Source organism: Balaenoptera physalus, assembly GCF_965194825.1.
Source record: "Balaenoptera physalus genome assembly, chromosome: 15".
In the NCBI taxonomy this organism is placed as follows: Eukaryota; Metazoa; Chordata; class Mammalia; order Artiodactyla; family Balaenopteridae; genus Balaenoptera; species Balaenoptera physalus.
Genome location: NC_138894.1, coordinates 92,065,641 through 92,083,099, shown reverse-complemented (window position 1 = coordinate 92,083,099; position 17,459 = coordinate 92,065,641). Strand labels below are relative to the sequence as shown.

At 40.6% G+C, this 17,459-nt stretch overlaps 1 protein-coding gene across 5 annotated transcripts in view; it reads right to left on the bottom strand.

Annotated features, from left to right (window-relative positions):
• Nucleotides 1–10,179: 10,179 nt before the first annotated feature.
• MBOAT2 (membrane bound glycerophospholipid O-acyltransferase 2) overlaps nt 10,180–17,459 on the bottom strand; it is a 117,039-nt gene continuing 109,759 nt past the window's right edge. For all 5 annotated transcript variants that reach the window (XM_082425853.1, XM_082425852.1, XM_082425855.1 and 2 more), the window contains one exon: nt 10,180–16,275. In XM_082425853.1, the coding sequence (XP_082281979.1) occupies nt 16,050–16,275 (226 nt within the window). In that variant the 3' untranslated portion in view covers nt 10,180–16,049. The remainder of the gene's footprint in view (nt 16,276–17,459) is intronic.

Here is a 17,459-nt window from a genome sequence, read left to right as displayed (position 1 = left end):
TAAATAAATAAACAAATAAATAAATAAAAGTAAAATACTAATTTAAAAAAAAATTGCCAAATTCTTACTCACTAACAGAGATTGAAGATTCGGGGCCCCGCTATGAGAGTTCAATCCAATTAGGGAGATGGGTAATATGCTAACAGAAAATACTATCAGCTCCAGATGGCATAGGCTAAGCCCCAAGGACATGGTAGCTCAGAAGAGCGAGCGGTGTCTGGGGATTGGTGGGAGGAGAGCAAAGCCCTCTAAGCAATGAGGAGAGTCAGCAGGGGTCGGGGAACTACATCGACCAGGAGGTGGGAATGGGCGTTACATGGTCAGGAAATCCTACTCAAGGTTGACACCCAACCGTACTCATTTTGAGTTTTATATCAAAAGCATTTTTAGGGCAACCTTAAGTTAGTAAGAGGTCTAGTGCTTTGTTCCCTTCTTGAAAATGTGGAACTCTTTCCATTTCCAGGATCTCAGCATCTCGTTCTAGCTAAGTTGGAACCTTGAATCCCTCCTAGCCTCTGAAGCCAAAGTTCACTCATCAACACGGATTCCCATAAAAGGGAACAAGAGCGGGAACAGAAAGGGATAGTTAATATTGCATTCGGTCCACTGGTTGATTTTTTCAACCCCTTCAGCTGGATGAGACTATGAATTAATGTTTAATTTTATTGTGCCATAAAAACTATGTAATTCAGATCTGCTAGTTGGTATATGTTTTGAAATTACACCTGTCTCTTACCTTAATCATGAAATTTAGTGTCATTTTTTCATATTTTAAATTATCAAGCAGGTTTTGCTTGCTAAAGATACATTAGAAATTTAGGATAGCACATCATTTAACATAGCATTAAATTCAACTCCTCTGTTACTAATGATTCTAATCATATAACCTATAGCTTTCTTTAAAACCAACATTTGGGGGGGAGGGGTAAATTAGGAGTTTGGGATTAACATATACACACTACTATATATAAAATAGATAACCAACAAGGACCTACTGTATAGCACAGGGCTATACCCAATATCTTGTAATAACCTGTAAGGGAAAAGAATCTGAAAAATAATTAATATATATTTATATATATATATATTTATATATATACACACATGTATATATGTATAACTGAAACACTTTGCTGTATACCTGAAACTAATACAACATTGTAAATTAACTGTACTTCAATTAAAATACTTATCCTAAAGATAGCTGCTTTTCCATGTGTTTCTTATGAAGTATTAAATCTTTTCTCCTCTACTTCCAAACTGCTTACCAAGTGGTTCTTTATTGAGTTAAATTGACTTCAACTTGATTGATTGATGCATTTGCGTATCCTTGAGCCAATACAACACTGCCTGAATTACTATCACTTTATAATAAATTGTAATATTTTTTGGGATTACCCTTCCTGGCCCTTTGAGGTTCCACTGTTTACCCGTAAAGTTCACAGTAACTGACACTTTTTATCAACATCAGACATTTCTCTAACATCTCTCTTCTCCCCTTCTGGGACTCCAATCACTCACAGGCTAGACCTTTTCACCATATCTTCTACAGCTCCGACTCTCTTCTCTGTGTTTTCTAACTCTTTTTTCTCTTCATGCTTCACTCTGGATATTTTGATGTATGCTGTGAAAAGGAAGAGAGACTACAATTTGGAGGAAGCTGGGAAGACTTCTTAGTCAAGATAAGATTTGAGCTGGTTCTTCCAGCAGGTAGAAGCATTTTAAGCAGGAATGTGAGTGAGGTATAGTCAAAAAATGACGAATACAGTTATATAACCAGAGTATGGGAGGGGTATAAAGAAAAGTAGATAATACCAGCCAAATAGCAGTGTATCAAGGTATCTGAAAACTAAGCCTGGAACAATGTGCAGTCAGTATAAAACTTTGGTAACCCCAGCTAACAGAACCCCCTGGAGACCTACTAGGAGATTACTCACAAGAAAATAATGAAAAAGCTACAGGATGTCTACTTAGGGATATACCAGGAATATCAGTAGAGGCTTTCAGTTGTAGGATCAGGCTCCATTCACTCACTCATTCATTTTACTCACCCAAACTCATGAACCCCTGTTACGTGCCAGATGCATCTTGAATAAGTGAATGAGCCACTATAAGCTTCACTCAGCACCCTTTTAGATGCCAGGGATACAGCAGTGAGGATAAAATCCCTACCATCTCCCCTCATGGACCTTATATTCCAATGAGGAAGACAGACAACAAGCCAACAGTCAGCAGACAGAGGTAGGTGCCATGGAGAAAGGGAACATGCAGCAGATGGTTAGGGTGCGCAGGCGCAGAAGCCAGGCACTGTTTGGAGGAGAGGCAGTTCAAGTGCACCATCTGGAGGAAGAACAGTTCCAGCAAAGGGGACAGTAGATACACAGCCGCAGAGGTGGCCACGTGCTTGGCGTGTTCAGAGAACAGCAAGGGCAGGGTGGCTGGAGCAGCATGAGAGAGATGGGAAAGGAGGAGGTGATACCCCAGAGGCCAGGGTGGGCAGGGCCTCTTCTGCGACCACAAAGATGAATTTTACTGCCCGTGAAAATAGGGTTTTGACGGAGAAGGAACACACCTGAGCTGTTTTAGAAAACTCATTCTACCTACTGTGTGAAAAATGGACCTTCAGGGGTAACAAGGGAGGGACATAGGAGAACATTTAGGAGGCTTTTGTAGTAACACAAGTGAAAGGTGACAGCTTGAACAGGGGCACCTAGTAGTGGCAGGAAAGAAAGTCAGGTTCTAGGTGTATTTGGAACAAGATGTCCTGGGATACCCAGCATTGAAGCATCTGGACGATGGAAGACAAGGTCTGTAACAGATGGAGCCAGAAGCTAGTCTATAAACGTTACTTCTAACACTAGGCAGGTAAAATTGTAAGCAGAAGATCTGCACCTTCTCAAAAAGGAAGTCCTCTCCTGTCAGAATATGTTCAGGAGAAAAACTTCAGGCAAATTCCCAATGGAGAGACGTTCTGCCAAATACCTGACCGGTAGTCCTCAGAGCTGTCAAGGTCATCAAAAACAAGGACAGTCTGAGAAACTGTCACAGTCAGGAGGAGCCTAAGGAGACATAACCACTAACGTGTCCTGCAAGGCATCTGGGGACAGAAAAGGGCGTTAGGAAAAAACTAAGGCTAAGGAAATCTGAATAAAGTGTGGCCTTTATTCAGCACTGGTTTATTAGCTGTGGCGAACGTACACACTAACGTAAGATGTTAACAGTTGGGAAACACTGTGTGGGGATATGTGGGAACTCTGTACTATCTTCACCACATTTTCTGTAAATCTAAGACTATTCTAAAATTAAAAGTTTATTATGTATCTAAACTATTTTATATACATATATAAAATAAACTTTTTATTTCAGAATATATGTATTTTTTTACAATGATTCGGCACTTACTTCATTCTTCTTTTTTGCTGAATCACACAATACAGAATTCATCAGAATCCCTGTGCTTTTAGGACAGAAGCCTGTGGCAGTCTACAGGGCTGTAGCAGTAGCATTACTATAAACTAACTACAGAACAGAGAGTTTAAGCAGGGTAGGGAAGAGTGAGGACATGGGCTAAGATCACTGGAATATAAGCATGTATGGTGGCGTCAAAGAGTTGATGGAGTCTGTGTACTAGAGGAAGTGAGAGGGCAAGTTGGAGGGGGTTGGGAGTGGAGTGCTGGAAATGGAGACTGTTGGTGATAGCAAGGTCGGGGGGCAGGTCAGGGAGCTGGGAGGCCAGTGTTGGCAGGCTCTTCTCTAAGGATGTTGACATCATCCAGGGCCTTGTGTTGGAGAGTGACAACAGTCAGCCTCTCATCTTCTCTGGCGGGGAGTCACCCAGGGAAGTCTGGAGATGGAGGCAGGAGAGAGGGATGACAGGCGCTTCTAAACTCCAGTGTTTCAGGAAGAAAGCAGGGACCACTGTCTGCACGTGACAGTGAGCAGGAGGGAGGGCACCTACCCCACCTCCAGGCCCAGTGATGAGCGAGGGAAACCAGCTACTACTTGTGAGGTCAGCAAGGGATGTCACGTCCTGGGAGAGACGTGGGTTTTCATTAGAGCAAAAGGTGGGGCTTCCCTGGTGGCGCAGTGGTTGAGAATCCGCCTGCCAATGCAGGGGACACGGGTTCGAGCCCTGATCTGGGAAGATCCCACATGCCGCGGAGCAATTGCGCCCGTGAGCCACAATCACTGAGCCTGCGTGTCTGGAGCCTGTGCTCCGCAACGAGAGAGGCCGCGATAGTGAGAGGCCCGCGCACCACGATGAGGAGTGGCCCCCGCTTGCCTCAACTAGAGGAAGCCCTCGCACAGCAAGGAAGACACAACACAGCCATTAAAAAAAAAAAAAAAAAAAAGGTGGAGGAAAGAGTTAAGAGGAAATAGGGGAGACTTTACTAACAACGTGCCATGTGTCCCAGGAGAGTGGCAGGTTTGGAGGAGTTGGGGAAAGATGGGCTGTACAGAGCTGCAGGGGGATAGCAAGCTTTCTATTTTCAATAGTGATGAAAATGGAGATGACTTGACAAACATAAACATGTTGAAATGCTATGACTCCAGACATAAATGACACTTCGATGTACTCACTGTGGCAGTATGAAGTGCAAATTGTTTAGCCATTCACAGAGGAAGTTGCACCATCATATACTAAAAATATTTACTCACATTGTGGTTTATGGGTCCATATTTCTAATGGAATAAAACGTCAGGAGCACATGATTATTGGCATAAAATTCCTTAGTTCTTCATTATTAGTCAGTCTCTCCCCGAGCAAACTGATTCAGAAAGTCAGATGACAGTCATCTGGGCTGTTTCCTTATATTGGATCTATCTTGAATCATTCCATTATCCACTTTTCTGTTCTTGATGAAAGTTTATAAGAGTTTTAAATGATTTTATCTGTATATGGCCTAATGTGCCCCTGAAAGAAAAGTACTTTCAGGAAAATACTATGCACCAGTATAAAGGGAGAGAAGCAGATGTGACTTATTCTCATCCTGCTTCAAATTCATTTATAAATGAACCTGACAACTGATTTTCTGTTTTTATGGGTTGGAGTAGGGTTCAATGAACATGTGGTTTATTTAATCTGCATATTAACTACATCCTTCATTTCTCTCTTTTCTTCTTGGTATTGCCCCTCTAAGTAAACTTATTAGGTGAAATAAGGAAAGAGAGGTACAAAATATCAGTGAAAAATGAAGCTTACAAAATTATTTTGCAAAATACACACGTTTATCTAGCAACAGGAAAAAAGACTAGAAATACCCCAGAATATTAAAATCGGTTATCAGTGACAGAATGATGGGTGTTTGTTTGACTTATTTGAATACATTTACGAGCTACGATGTGCCTAATATAAAGGTGGGGGGGGGGACAATCAGTTAGTGTGGGTGTGGAGGAACCGATGAAATAATTCCTAATCCGAAGGTCTGGATAGAAAATATTTAATCTTGCCTACAAAACACCTTCGGTCTTAGTGTTAAGGTTTTTGTTTTATTTTGGGCCATACTGAAGATTTTCTAAAATTAATCAAATTCCACAAAACCTTGTTGCTTTGTGTGAAAGGCAATTTATTAGTATCAAGCAGTAGAGGTTGTTTCAGTTTAGCAAATGCGTAACGATGACTGATTTTCTAAATGATTCTGTTTATACCCATAACTGAGATGTACGTGGTCCTTGTGCCTTAAATGTGGCCTCCAGGACTTAAGCATCTTAGTTTGTGTCTCTACCACGCAATGTGGAGACTTTGGGAATCTATTCCTACATCAACCACAAGTTGATGGTAATGAGGGTCCTTGGAAATGGAGGTCCTGCAGCTAAAGGAATTAGTTTATGAGTCTGGGGTAAATAGCAGATAATTATGAATTTGTATATTGTTCTGCATTCATCACTCTACTTCCTTCTTTGGTTGTGCAACTCTGAACAAATATATATTATATATTAAAAATTATAGCACTGTGTGGTGAGTGTAAGGTGCATATGAGAATAGAGAACCTGTGACGGGAAGGTCCAGGAAGAGCTGCCTAGAGAAAAGCATCTGTTTGACGCTTAGCATTCATCTTAGTACCTGGCATACAGCACAAGCTCACTGAACGTTTCTGACTGTGACAATCAGGCTGCATCCCAATGATGAAGCAGGAGTGAGCTGGAGGGGAGAGGTGGGGAGGATGCGGTGTAGATGGTAATTCTGGGTAAAAGGAGCAGCAGGTAGGAGGCAAGGGAGAGAGACTGGAGGAAGTATGATTACCCAGCGTGGCTTGAGCATAAGCTGCCTTAGTCTGTTCAGACGCGGTTAACAAAGTACCAGAGACCGCGCAGCTTATCAACAGCAGAAACTTATTCCTCACAGTTCTGGAGGCTTGGAGCTGGAGACCAAGGTGCCAGCATGGTCAAATTCTGGTGAGAGACCTCTTCCAGGGTGCAGACTGCAAACGTCTTGCTGTATCTTCACATGGTAGAAGGGGCAAGGGAGCTCTCAGGGGTCTTTCTCATTTTTTTTTAAAATAACTTTATTTTATTTATTTATTTTTGGCTGTGTTGGGTCTTTGTTGCTGCACGTGGGCTTTCTCTAGTTGCGGCGAGCGGGGGCTTCTCTTTGTTGCGGTGCGCGGGCTTCTCACTGCGGTGGCTTCCCTTGTTGTGGAACACGGGCTCTAGGCGCGCAGGGTTCAGTAGTTGTGGCTCGTGGGCTCAGTAGTTGTAGCTTACGGGCTCTAGAGCGCAGGCTCAGTAGTTGCGGTGCACGGGCCTAGTTGCTCCACGGCATGTGGGGTCTTCCCGGACCAGGGCTCAAACCCGTGTCCCCTGCATTGGCAGGGGGATTCTTAACCACTGCGCCACCAGGGAGGCCCTCAGGGGTCTTTTTTAAATTGAATTTTATTTTTGATTTAAGTATAGTTGATTTACAATGTTGTGTTAGTTTCAGGTATACAGGAAAGGGATATCTATATATCTATATATATTCTTTTTCAGATCATTTTGGAGTCTTTTATAAGGGCACTAAACCCCATTCACGAGGGCCTCCCTTCATGACCTATCACACCCACAAAACCCCACCTCCAAATACCATCACCTTGGAGTTAGGATTTCAACATGAATTTTAGGGGGACAGACTCAATCTACGGCAGCATGTGTGTACTGGGAGGGGTGTAAGTCAGGAGAGAGAAGCATGATGAAGGGTAAGCAGGGGTTAGATCATGGAAAGTTTTTTTCCACCATACTTAAGAGTTTGAATTTATCACAAAGGCTTTGGTTAAGTTTCATTTTTGAAGCAGGAAAATAAAAACCCAATTTGTTGACTTTAGAGAGATGACTCGAGGCTGCATGTTACAGAATGACATGCTTGGAGGATGCAGGACCAGTTGGGAGGTCCCTGCCGTGAACTAGGTGAGGAAGGAGGAGGCAAGGCCGGTGAGATGGAGTCAGCTGTCTGGGAGACGGGACACACGGGAGCTGGCGACATGTGATGGTGGGTAAGGAAGAAAGAGTGAGAAGCGAGAGGGTGCTGCACAGGCTTCTGACTTGGGTAACGAGGGAAATATTCACGACATTTAATGACATGAGCACTACGAGAGGAATCACACGTTTTGCACAGTTTTGGATGTTCTGAGTTTGCTCGTGATTTCCGGGTGCAGATATTTAGCTGGAGTTGGTGGGGGGGGGGGGATGTTAGGAGACAGAGGTCAGTGTTGAAGGTAGGGCCAGCACAGAGGACCTATGAGAACAGACAAGTGTGTGAACTGGGGCCAGGACGAGGGGTCTCGGCTGACTTAGATCATCCAGAGGCAGGAAGGAGGAGAAGCAAGGAAGGACAGTTTCACAGACACTGAGAAAAGAATCTCAAGAAGAGAGTGGTCGACATTGCCAAATGCTGCAGAGATTGAGCGACGCAAAGATGGAAAACTAAGCATCACATTCAGCAACAGGCAAAAAATGACCCTTGCAGAGTGTAGGAGACAATTAAGGAAGCGGGGTGCTGCTCTGACGACTCTTTTCCGAAGATTTATAGTAAAGGTTCAGGACCGTAGGATGGATTTCCAGTACTCGCGAATTTCTTCTTTAGCCTCTTCTTAAGGCTGATGATTCGTGCATTAAAAAAGCGTGGAGAGAGAAACAGGAACTCAGCTTTCCGGGGCACTGGCGGCCCCCCTGCAGGGCCTCCTCTCCTCACACGCCCTGGGTCTCTGGGTGCCGGGCAGCCAACTTCCCCGCTGATGGCTGTAAGCAGCTGGCGGCTAGGCTCAGATCCTAGGCCTGTTTGTATAAGGCTGCGCTCATGCCCACCCTGCAAAATGGGATGGCAATCAGTGCGCGGCACCCCTCTCCTGGGCACAGTGCGTCCAGCTCTGCCCCGGCTGGCGGATCCGGACCTGCCCTTCTGCTGGCGGGAGTCTCAGGCTGTGCTAACGGACACCATGGGTATCACTTGGGATGATGTGACAAAAAAAGAAGACACAAGCACAAAACAAAGCATACCTGAAAAATAAAAATCCATCGTAATAGAAAGGATTTTACCAGTAAAGAGAAATGCCATCTTTTAATGACATATAAAATCTGAGCTGACATCTGATTCCAGCAACCAGCAGACCGAGCCAACACAACCCATCTTGCTATAAACACCTAGAAAACTGTAGTAAATAGAGCACAAAATTATTTTAAAAATCACATAGCTAAGCTTATAAGGTGACTAAATGAAAAGCTTACCAAAAAAGGCTCACATTGACATAGTTGTGACCTCTGAGGAGGGAGGGGGAAGGCAAAGGTTGGGGCAGGTATACTGGCCTCGTGTGCAACGTTCTTTCTATGAAAAAAAGACAAACTTTAAACCTAATGTGGCAAAGCAGAAACAGCTGTTCAATCTGAGCAGTGGGCACTAGAGTCTGTTTTATTGTTCTGTACTGAACCATATGCTTGAAATAGTTTGTAAAGTCTCATTTCTTAAACATTGGCTAAATTCAATGTTTTCCTATTATTCCTTTTTCTACGTGGGGGAAGATAAGTTATTGTTAAACAGATAGTTGGCACACAGTAGATCAAAACTTGCATAACTCCTGTTGTTTTTATTCTACTTGTGTAAACGCTATAAAATCGTTGACGTATGCTTTTCTTTCTTCCTCTAACTCACCTCCCACCTCTTTGTCGGCGCAGTAAAACGCTTTCTCACAAACCCAAGTGCCACTCCTCTGTGCAGCTACCCCAGCCTCTTCCTGAGCTCCCCACCCCTCTAATAGCCCCAAGACCCTTGTACTTGCCTCTAATAAAGCACTTACCATATTATATGGTGACTATTAGCTCCTCACAGGCAAGAGCCGTGACTTGTTCTTTACTTACCCAGGACGTTCGGTTGGAAGTCATTTAATGACTTTCGTAAAATACGAAACACCTTACAATGTTCATCTATGTACAATAGGAGTCCTGTTATCACCTGGCCTCCTGGCCTTCCTAACCGTGGAGCGAATCACGTTACCTTCGCTGTCACGCCTGTCGGGACAAGCACGTGTAAGTGCGGTGCTGGCAGGCAGCTCCTGGGTCCGTGCTGCTCCCGGTCGTGGCTCACTATCATGAATCTCAAAATGGGGTCATTTAAATCTGCCATCAAGTCCAAGGCCTTCCAGTGAGAAAGCACCACAACTGGACTTACTCACACGTGTTCATCTAGCAACTCTGTACAACAGTACAAGTTAATAGAAGATGTTTTCCCCCCAGCTGTTCACGACAGCATCTAGAAGAGCCTGGAAGTGCCCCCCAAGGTTCCCTTAAGTCTGTAATCATGGTACCGAAACCGAGCGGCCGTCCCAGTGCTCTGCTTCTCAAAAGCAAAGACCAGATCCATATACAAGGCCAATGAAAGTGCCAACCGCAGGACTGGGAAAGCCAACTCTTTTTCTTTGTATCTGAGAAGAGTCAGCACCCTCTTCACTTTATAAGTCTGTTTTAAGAGAGAACACAAGATACTGTATACTAACCTAAGGTTCTTTTAATTGCCTCCCAAAATGTTTATAACGTGACAATAGTTTCTTTTAAAGAATTTTTAACCAGTTAAAAAGTCAATGACTCCTGAGAGTATTACCATTCAACTGAAGAATCCTTCCATGAAAAAAGACCATTGCTTCTCAAGACAGGCCTGATATTCAGATCTAGAGGTGGAATTTAAAGCCTCTGAAATCAGCAAACACACACATATATTTTTAAACTACTGTTTAATCATTTTTAAAGACACACAAATTAGAAAAAAAACATATGTTCAGTTAAAAACATCTTTAAAACCCAGCAATAAGCCACCAGTGCAGCTCTGAGGACACAGACGAGAAACGAGTGGTTATGAAATTATCACATCACAGTGTAACTGACATAGTGGTCATTTTAATTTACCGTACAACAGGAACTACTTCATGGATCTGTCGAAAAATAACACATCTTTAAAAAAATATTTTGGAATCATACAAACAGAAAGCACAGACACCACGTTCTATTCTCCCCCAGCGAAGGCAAATGAAGGGCTGTGAATACCGGCTGCTGGAGCTGGGGCCCCCCCTCGTGTTGGCGTAACAGTGTTCAACTACTCCTACGCAGAGATCGAGATGCAAGCTTTAAAGGAAGGCAGGAATGGAATCCCACGTCTTCACTCTGCATGGAGGAGGGTTTCGCTTGTTCCGCCGGGATTATTTTTACTCTCGTTCCTACTGCTTTCCATCGTGCCCCTTGGGGCTTGGGGAGGCAGGTGCGGACAGAAGTGACAGAGTGACAGAAGATGGAGCATGGGTGCTGGTTGATTCCTCTCTCCTGCGATGAAAAAGTCAGGAGCAAACGTACTTTGTTGACGAAGCCGTAGATACAGAACCAAAAATACTTAACATCGGAAAAGAAGCATATTTGAAAGGTCTGTCGGACTCTTTACACGTGTTTGCCCTTTAATAGGAAAAACAAAGAGGGATATTGACAAATCAACTTCTCAAAGTTACCCCAAAAATAGAGGCTGGGCAGGATACAGTCACTTACGACTCCAGTAAGAGGCAGCCAGTCACTTTTTCCATTTCAAACACGTTATTAAGAAAATGGTGAGTCGTTCTACTGATGTTCCTCTGTAACTTCTGGTTTTTCATTACATTTCCATTTCTTTTTATAGTAGCAAACTTTGATAAAATGTGACTGGAGAGATGGCTATCATCACTGAGGAAGTTAGACAGGGGTTTTGCATGGATCTTTACACTCTTATCTATAGATCATACAGTCCTGGGGTTTCTTTTGTTTTGTTTTGTTGCTTTATAAAAGGTATACTGAAAGAAGACAGTTATAATCAGCTTTAAAGGCAAGACATATTAGTTGGCATAAAAGTGTGTCTTTAGGCTCCATTTCAGAAAGTCTTCCCGATCAATGACCTCTAGAGCTTGTCAGCTCTTTACTGGGGTTTGCATAACGTTAAAAACCTATTAAAATAAATATTATTTGAAAACATATACAAAACTTTATTAAGCAGCCCACCAAGTAAAATGTAATTGGCTGCATCCTCTGTACAAGAGCTCCAAAAGCAGCTTAGTTGTTGATTCTAAGAGCAGTCCTACAAAATGCCAACATGGAAAATTTCATTTAAAATTTTCTTCTATAATGAGTTACTATAAATAGATTTGACTAAGTGGTGCTGCAGGAAAACACGGTAGAGACCCTCTGCATCCTAACAGACCCCCTGCATCCTAGTCTTTCAAATCCATATTTCAGAGTGAAATTTCTTTTTTTAAAGCAAATCTTTTTCTTCAGCATAAGGAGTGTGCACTGATATAAACACACTTTTACAAGGAAGGGCTGTAGAAAGCAGAACTTTCAGCATCTAATTTAAGTGTCTAAACGATCAGCTACTCGTTAAATGTACACCGGGTTAAGTGTAGTTTTTATAAAGTCCTGGAGGGCAGTTAAGATTACATTTCACAGTGTTACTTAGAATTCTGCACCTCTGTTAAATATGATGTATTCAATATCAGCCAGGATGGACTATTCGTGGCTGAATAAAACTCTACGAAATACTGGTTCATATCTAAAACTCTGGACAAATGCTTCACTGACACAGCAATAATAGGCACCATTCTGAAACAATTATTCTCTCAAGTAATTTTTTCTTTCGACTAAAATGCAGAACTCTTCAAATCAATCAACGAATAATTTTGGACAATTTAAAATAAGGAAACAAAAAAGCACAAATGTCCAGAGTTGTTCATGAACTTACAAATGAAAATTTACAAGGTATGCATTTTAAATAGGAAAGATTTTTGTCCTAAGTGTAATCTAGTCCTCGAAGAAAAGTATAAATTTTATAATTATTTTAATGTCAACATTTTAAAGTAATTTTTTCTGTAGTTTAAAATAAGGTATAACTAAATTAAATATTCTTTAAATATCTTTGAATGAAATAATATTTGAGAAGTTATATGGTGGCAAACCCTGTCCAGTAAAATTGATAATTCATATAACATAGTTTTCAGCATATATATTCCTCAGTTTTACACAGCACAAACAGAAACCAAAAAAGCAGAGAAATCAAAAAGAGAAAATATTTTCCTTCAGTGAAGACTATTTCGTTATGAAAGATTCATTTTAAGGGCTGTATTCAGTAGAAATGGTAGGCTGCACGCCTTCTGACTGCCTCAAAAAACTTTTGAAAAGTCAGGGCTTTGAGCTCAAGTAGTAAAAATAAGTGACCATGAAGATAATCTTGATGGTGAATCTGCCCTGGTTCGTGACTCTTACAGATCTTGCTAATGGTTTTCATTCATTACAAACACAACTGGTCACAAACTTTTGGAACTAACCCTTTGGGCTTATTAAGGAACTTTCGGCTGGAGGACAGGTCACTCGTCCAAGTCACAAGGCTCACTGATGACTGAGCCAGATGAATATCCAGGTCTCCTCCTAGGACAATTAGTGCTTCAATGTGGGTTACCTCTACTTTTTAAAACCATTCTTTTCACTGAAAAATTTTTCTCAAAACTGGTATCTGTGGAAATCCTGTATGTGAACATCACACATGGTGGGAATCAGTAACAAAAATACTTTTTAAGCAAAGGTATGGTGGAGGCATAAGGGGTGGCTGGACATTTTGGAAGCCAAATAAACCTTCTCTATTATGCTGGGTATTTTAGACGCTAAATAAATTTCTTCAATTACCCTGAGTTCCAATTATAAATGCTTATTTTAAAAACCAAGAATAAGCGGGTTGTAAAATGGTGACAGCTGAGATACATCAAAATAAATTAACTGCTATTGTTTCAAAAAAATAAAATTGCGGGAAAAGTAAGTATTTTGTTCATTTTTTCCCTGAGTAGTATAATAATAACCAAAAATATTGATATAAATATGATGCTGATTGATCATCTCTGGAGTGGTTTCATGGCAACTGAAGAGTGGAGAAATAATATAAATATGCACTGAATCCTATTCTGTTGATTAAAAAAGAAGCAAGCACATATTACAATGAATCCCTTTAAGTTTAACATAGTAGAGATATACCAGTCTTCAATTCTTCTGTTATAATTAGAAGTATTAATCCTTACAACACTCCAAGTAGATATATTCAGTTTATAGAGCACAAAAAGTCTCTTCTTGAGGAGGAAGGTCAAGCTGAGAATTAAAATTATTTCTTTAGTTTTTCTCCTAGATTGTATACCTGTGATTATAATTTCTCCAAAATTAAATAAAAGCTATTCAAAACCCATATCATACAAAAAACAAAAAAACAAACAAAAAACCTAGATAATCCAGGGGGATGGAAATCAGTCAAATTGTATATATAAGGTATTATCTTCAAAGTAATTGGAAAATTCATCAATCATCTTGCTTTCTAGATGGTAGTGCTATGATTACCTTCACTGAGCAAAAAACAGATAACAGTGATATTAGGTTTATAGGCTGAGAAATAAAAAATAGTCAGGTAATAGAACTAAATCATGATTATTTGTTAATGGCTAGGTAGGCTGAAGAAAAAGAAAAGTTTTTAATGCTCTTTCTTGTTTTCACTTATGACATGCCTAGACTTGTCTTTTAACCTCTAAATTTGTTTACTTTTTCTTAATAGTGATCAGATTCTCTGCAGCATTAATTAAATGGAGGAGACATTGTGGGGGGCAGATACTTTCCATGATTATTCTTTTCTAGCCTCTCACATTCCACAGTTCGCTTAAATTCAATGCATGGGAAACAGAAAATTTATTTAGCAATCCATCTTTTCCTGGGAGGTAACAGGGCATGGCTAACACCATCAGGTGGAAAAAAAAAAAAATTACCTTTAGAAAAATAAAAACATGTCATATAAACAAAGAGGAGGCTATTTCTAAAGTTCTGGGAAGGTACACTGATATTTTTGCTGATTAGACCTCAAAAGTTCCAAGTACATTTGCTTTTCCTTTCGTCTTTAATTGAAATACTACACAGCTTAAGCCAGGGAGTTGTTCTGTCCTTAACTTCATTTGCAGATTTATTAATGACAAAAAAAAAAGAGAGACTCATCATAGATAGACAATTTGCATTTCATTTAAAAATTTAAGGCAAAAAAGAAAATAAATTCCACAAAAGATGGGTCACAGAAAAGTGAAGTCAGAAGGCCCTGCCCATCCTTCTCCCTTTCCGCCCATGATTCATCATCTCCGGCCGTGGCCCTGATGCCAGGCTGGCATCACATCCCACTCCTCTGCTTTCAGCTACTGCAGCATCACAAGACTGTGGGGTTAAAGGAGATACCCAGCAATTCAGGCGAAATTAATTATGGTGAAAACAGCCCATAAGATAAAAGCACATTTTTCTACTTAAAGAATCTGAAACTCATTAACAAGAGTTAGTGGCAAAACTTTTATGTGAGAAGTTAAGAGTTTGGAAACTAATTTATATTATTCTCTACAGAGGTGGTTCAGACCCAATGACTTTAAGTTTTCATTTTCCTAAAACTTTCCCAAATACAAATTAAATTGTCAAGGATAAAAAAGTGATTAGCTAGAGAGTAATTTCACTCAGTGATTTCTCTTTCAAAACCTTCAAGCAATCTCCCGCTATTATTTTCACAATCCTTTTATCATTCTATGTAATTTATGCTTGATACATTTCTTTTAAAAGTCCAACGTAATAAAAAGTTATTAAACTTTTATGTCTTACAGAATCACAAAGAACTCAGATAAACAGGGATGAAGAGCACTTCTGCAGAGCATTGGTCACCTGCCCTGCACACCTGTGTGCGCTGGTCACAGCTGCCACTGGCTCAGGCTACAGCCCCCGCAGTGCTTTCTTCATTCATGTCTTCCTTCTTTCCTTTGTCATCTTCTCTCTCTCTCCCTTTTTTTTTTTTTTTTAAGAAAAATAGCTTAAAATATCACATTACCAACATTTAACTATGTTTAAGAAATCCTTCCTTGAAGGGCTCTCTGTCTGACACAGGGTAATTAAACTCTCCAGGAAATTGGCATCCATCACTTTACAGTTGCACAACATACTGTAGTCATTTGAGATACTTTAAGAAAACCCTTCAAATACTGAGATGTTTATTGCATTTTAAAGTATCCACAGTCTTAAATAGCCTGTTCAAATTCCTCCGGAATTCCTGTGCAGCATACAACATCAAATATTGAAATAGTGTTCTCACAATATTACACTTGAAAATACCATTTAGGAAACAATATTTTAGGAAATAGACAGTTTAAGGCAAGACATTCATTTGGAAAAGTTAATTTTTCTCAATCATCTAGATTGACACAATTATCTTTCCATCTCTTCAGTGCCTTGGGATACACAACATACATTCAGCAGCAGGGCACACTTATGACCCTATGGACATATGCTGAGGTCCTGAGTGCCCATTGAAATAATGGAAACATTTTTGATAAGGCATGGCCCACAGGGACATGGCATGGGAGGGGTCTTTCACTCCATTTTCAAGCTGGTACACAGGGCATTCCCTACCTAAAACTGTCCGATTTCCCCCCACGTGATCTCTTTCCCAACAGACACAAACCCCTTGAAAGGTGCTAAGATTGGTTTCTGTTAACATACAAAAAATAGCCATCCGAGTGCTTTCCCCATCATTGCTTTAATGATGAATGTCTAGAGGCTATTTCCTGATTCTGATTGCAAACATTGTTTGTTGTGGAAAAACTATTCTGTCCCAAAGAATTTTCTCTTTCATCATACTTTTTGGATCGTGACAGCTGAACGTTTTCATGTGTATTCTTTCCTCTTTGAGTTTTTTTCACCGGAAACAACAATAATACTAAGATACTAGCAGAGTGAAGGCTGTAATACCAGGAGCTAAAAGAAAAAAGGAAAACTTTACTTTATTAAATTCTGATAATTAGCAAGACTTAATTTGACATTTGTCAAAATGTCACAAGCCTCACCTAGGATGTGTGTATTTACTACACTATTCTTTTTTTTTTTAATTAATTTATTTAATTTATTTATTTTTGGCTGCACTGGGTCTTCGTTGCTGCACACGGGCTTTCTCCAGTTGTGTCGACGGGTTTCTCACTGCGGTGGCTTCTCTTGTTGTGGAGCATGGGCTCTAGGCGTGCCAGCTTCAGCAGTTGTGGCGCGTGGGCTCTAGAGCACAGGCTCAGTAGTTGTGGTGCACGGGCTTAGTTGCTTAGCAGCATGTGGGATCTTCCCGGACCAGGGCTCGAACCCATGTCCCCTGCATTGGCAGGCGGATTCCCAACCACTGCGTTACCAAGGAAGCCCTACACTATTCTTTTACTCATCTCCCTTGGATGAAACTCTAACCATGTATGCCAGTGGGTATTTATAAAGCACTCACACTAGATATCATATTGCATTCCTTTGTAAAGGTCATAAGGCCAGGACTAAATAGAGCAAAAACAAAAATGTACTTATTAATAGCTGCAGAGATCTGAAAAAAAACTCTAAAATCCATAGAATCAAATATTGAGCAAACTATGCAGGTAGTAAAGGGAAAGTAATAGCCTTGCCTGTTATTTACTGTCCTAATTAAGTTACAAATATTCCAATGATGAGAGTAATAGATAAGTAATATTGCTTCTTGATGGTTACTGTCACAAAATGAAGGTCACATTATTAAAGATATTATTAGAAGTATCATGCCTCAAATTAAATATAAACCAAATGTGACCTCCTGGTTCTATAGCTGTAAGTGCCAGTGCCTGTTGAACAAAGTACCTGAGACAGAAAATCCAACCAATAGCTCAGTCACATTTAGACACATGTAATATTTCTGTTCAAATGGACATTTTAGCAGGAGTTACTTATGTCTTCCTGTATGATTATTATGACTCTGTGCTGTCATTCTAAATGCTAGGGTAATGGAAAATAGTTTTTGATCTCAAAGATATCACTATCTACTCTGGGGAGAGTGGAATTTGGTGGGGGAGGGAGAGAAGATAAACATAAACAAAATATGGAATTCAAAACAATAATTTCTATCATGTAGAGATGAAAAAGTACCAATGAAATATAAA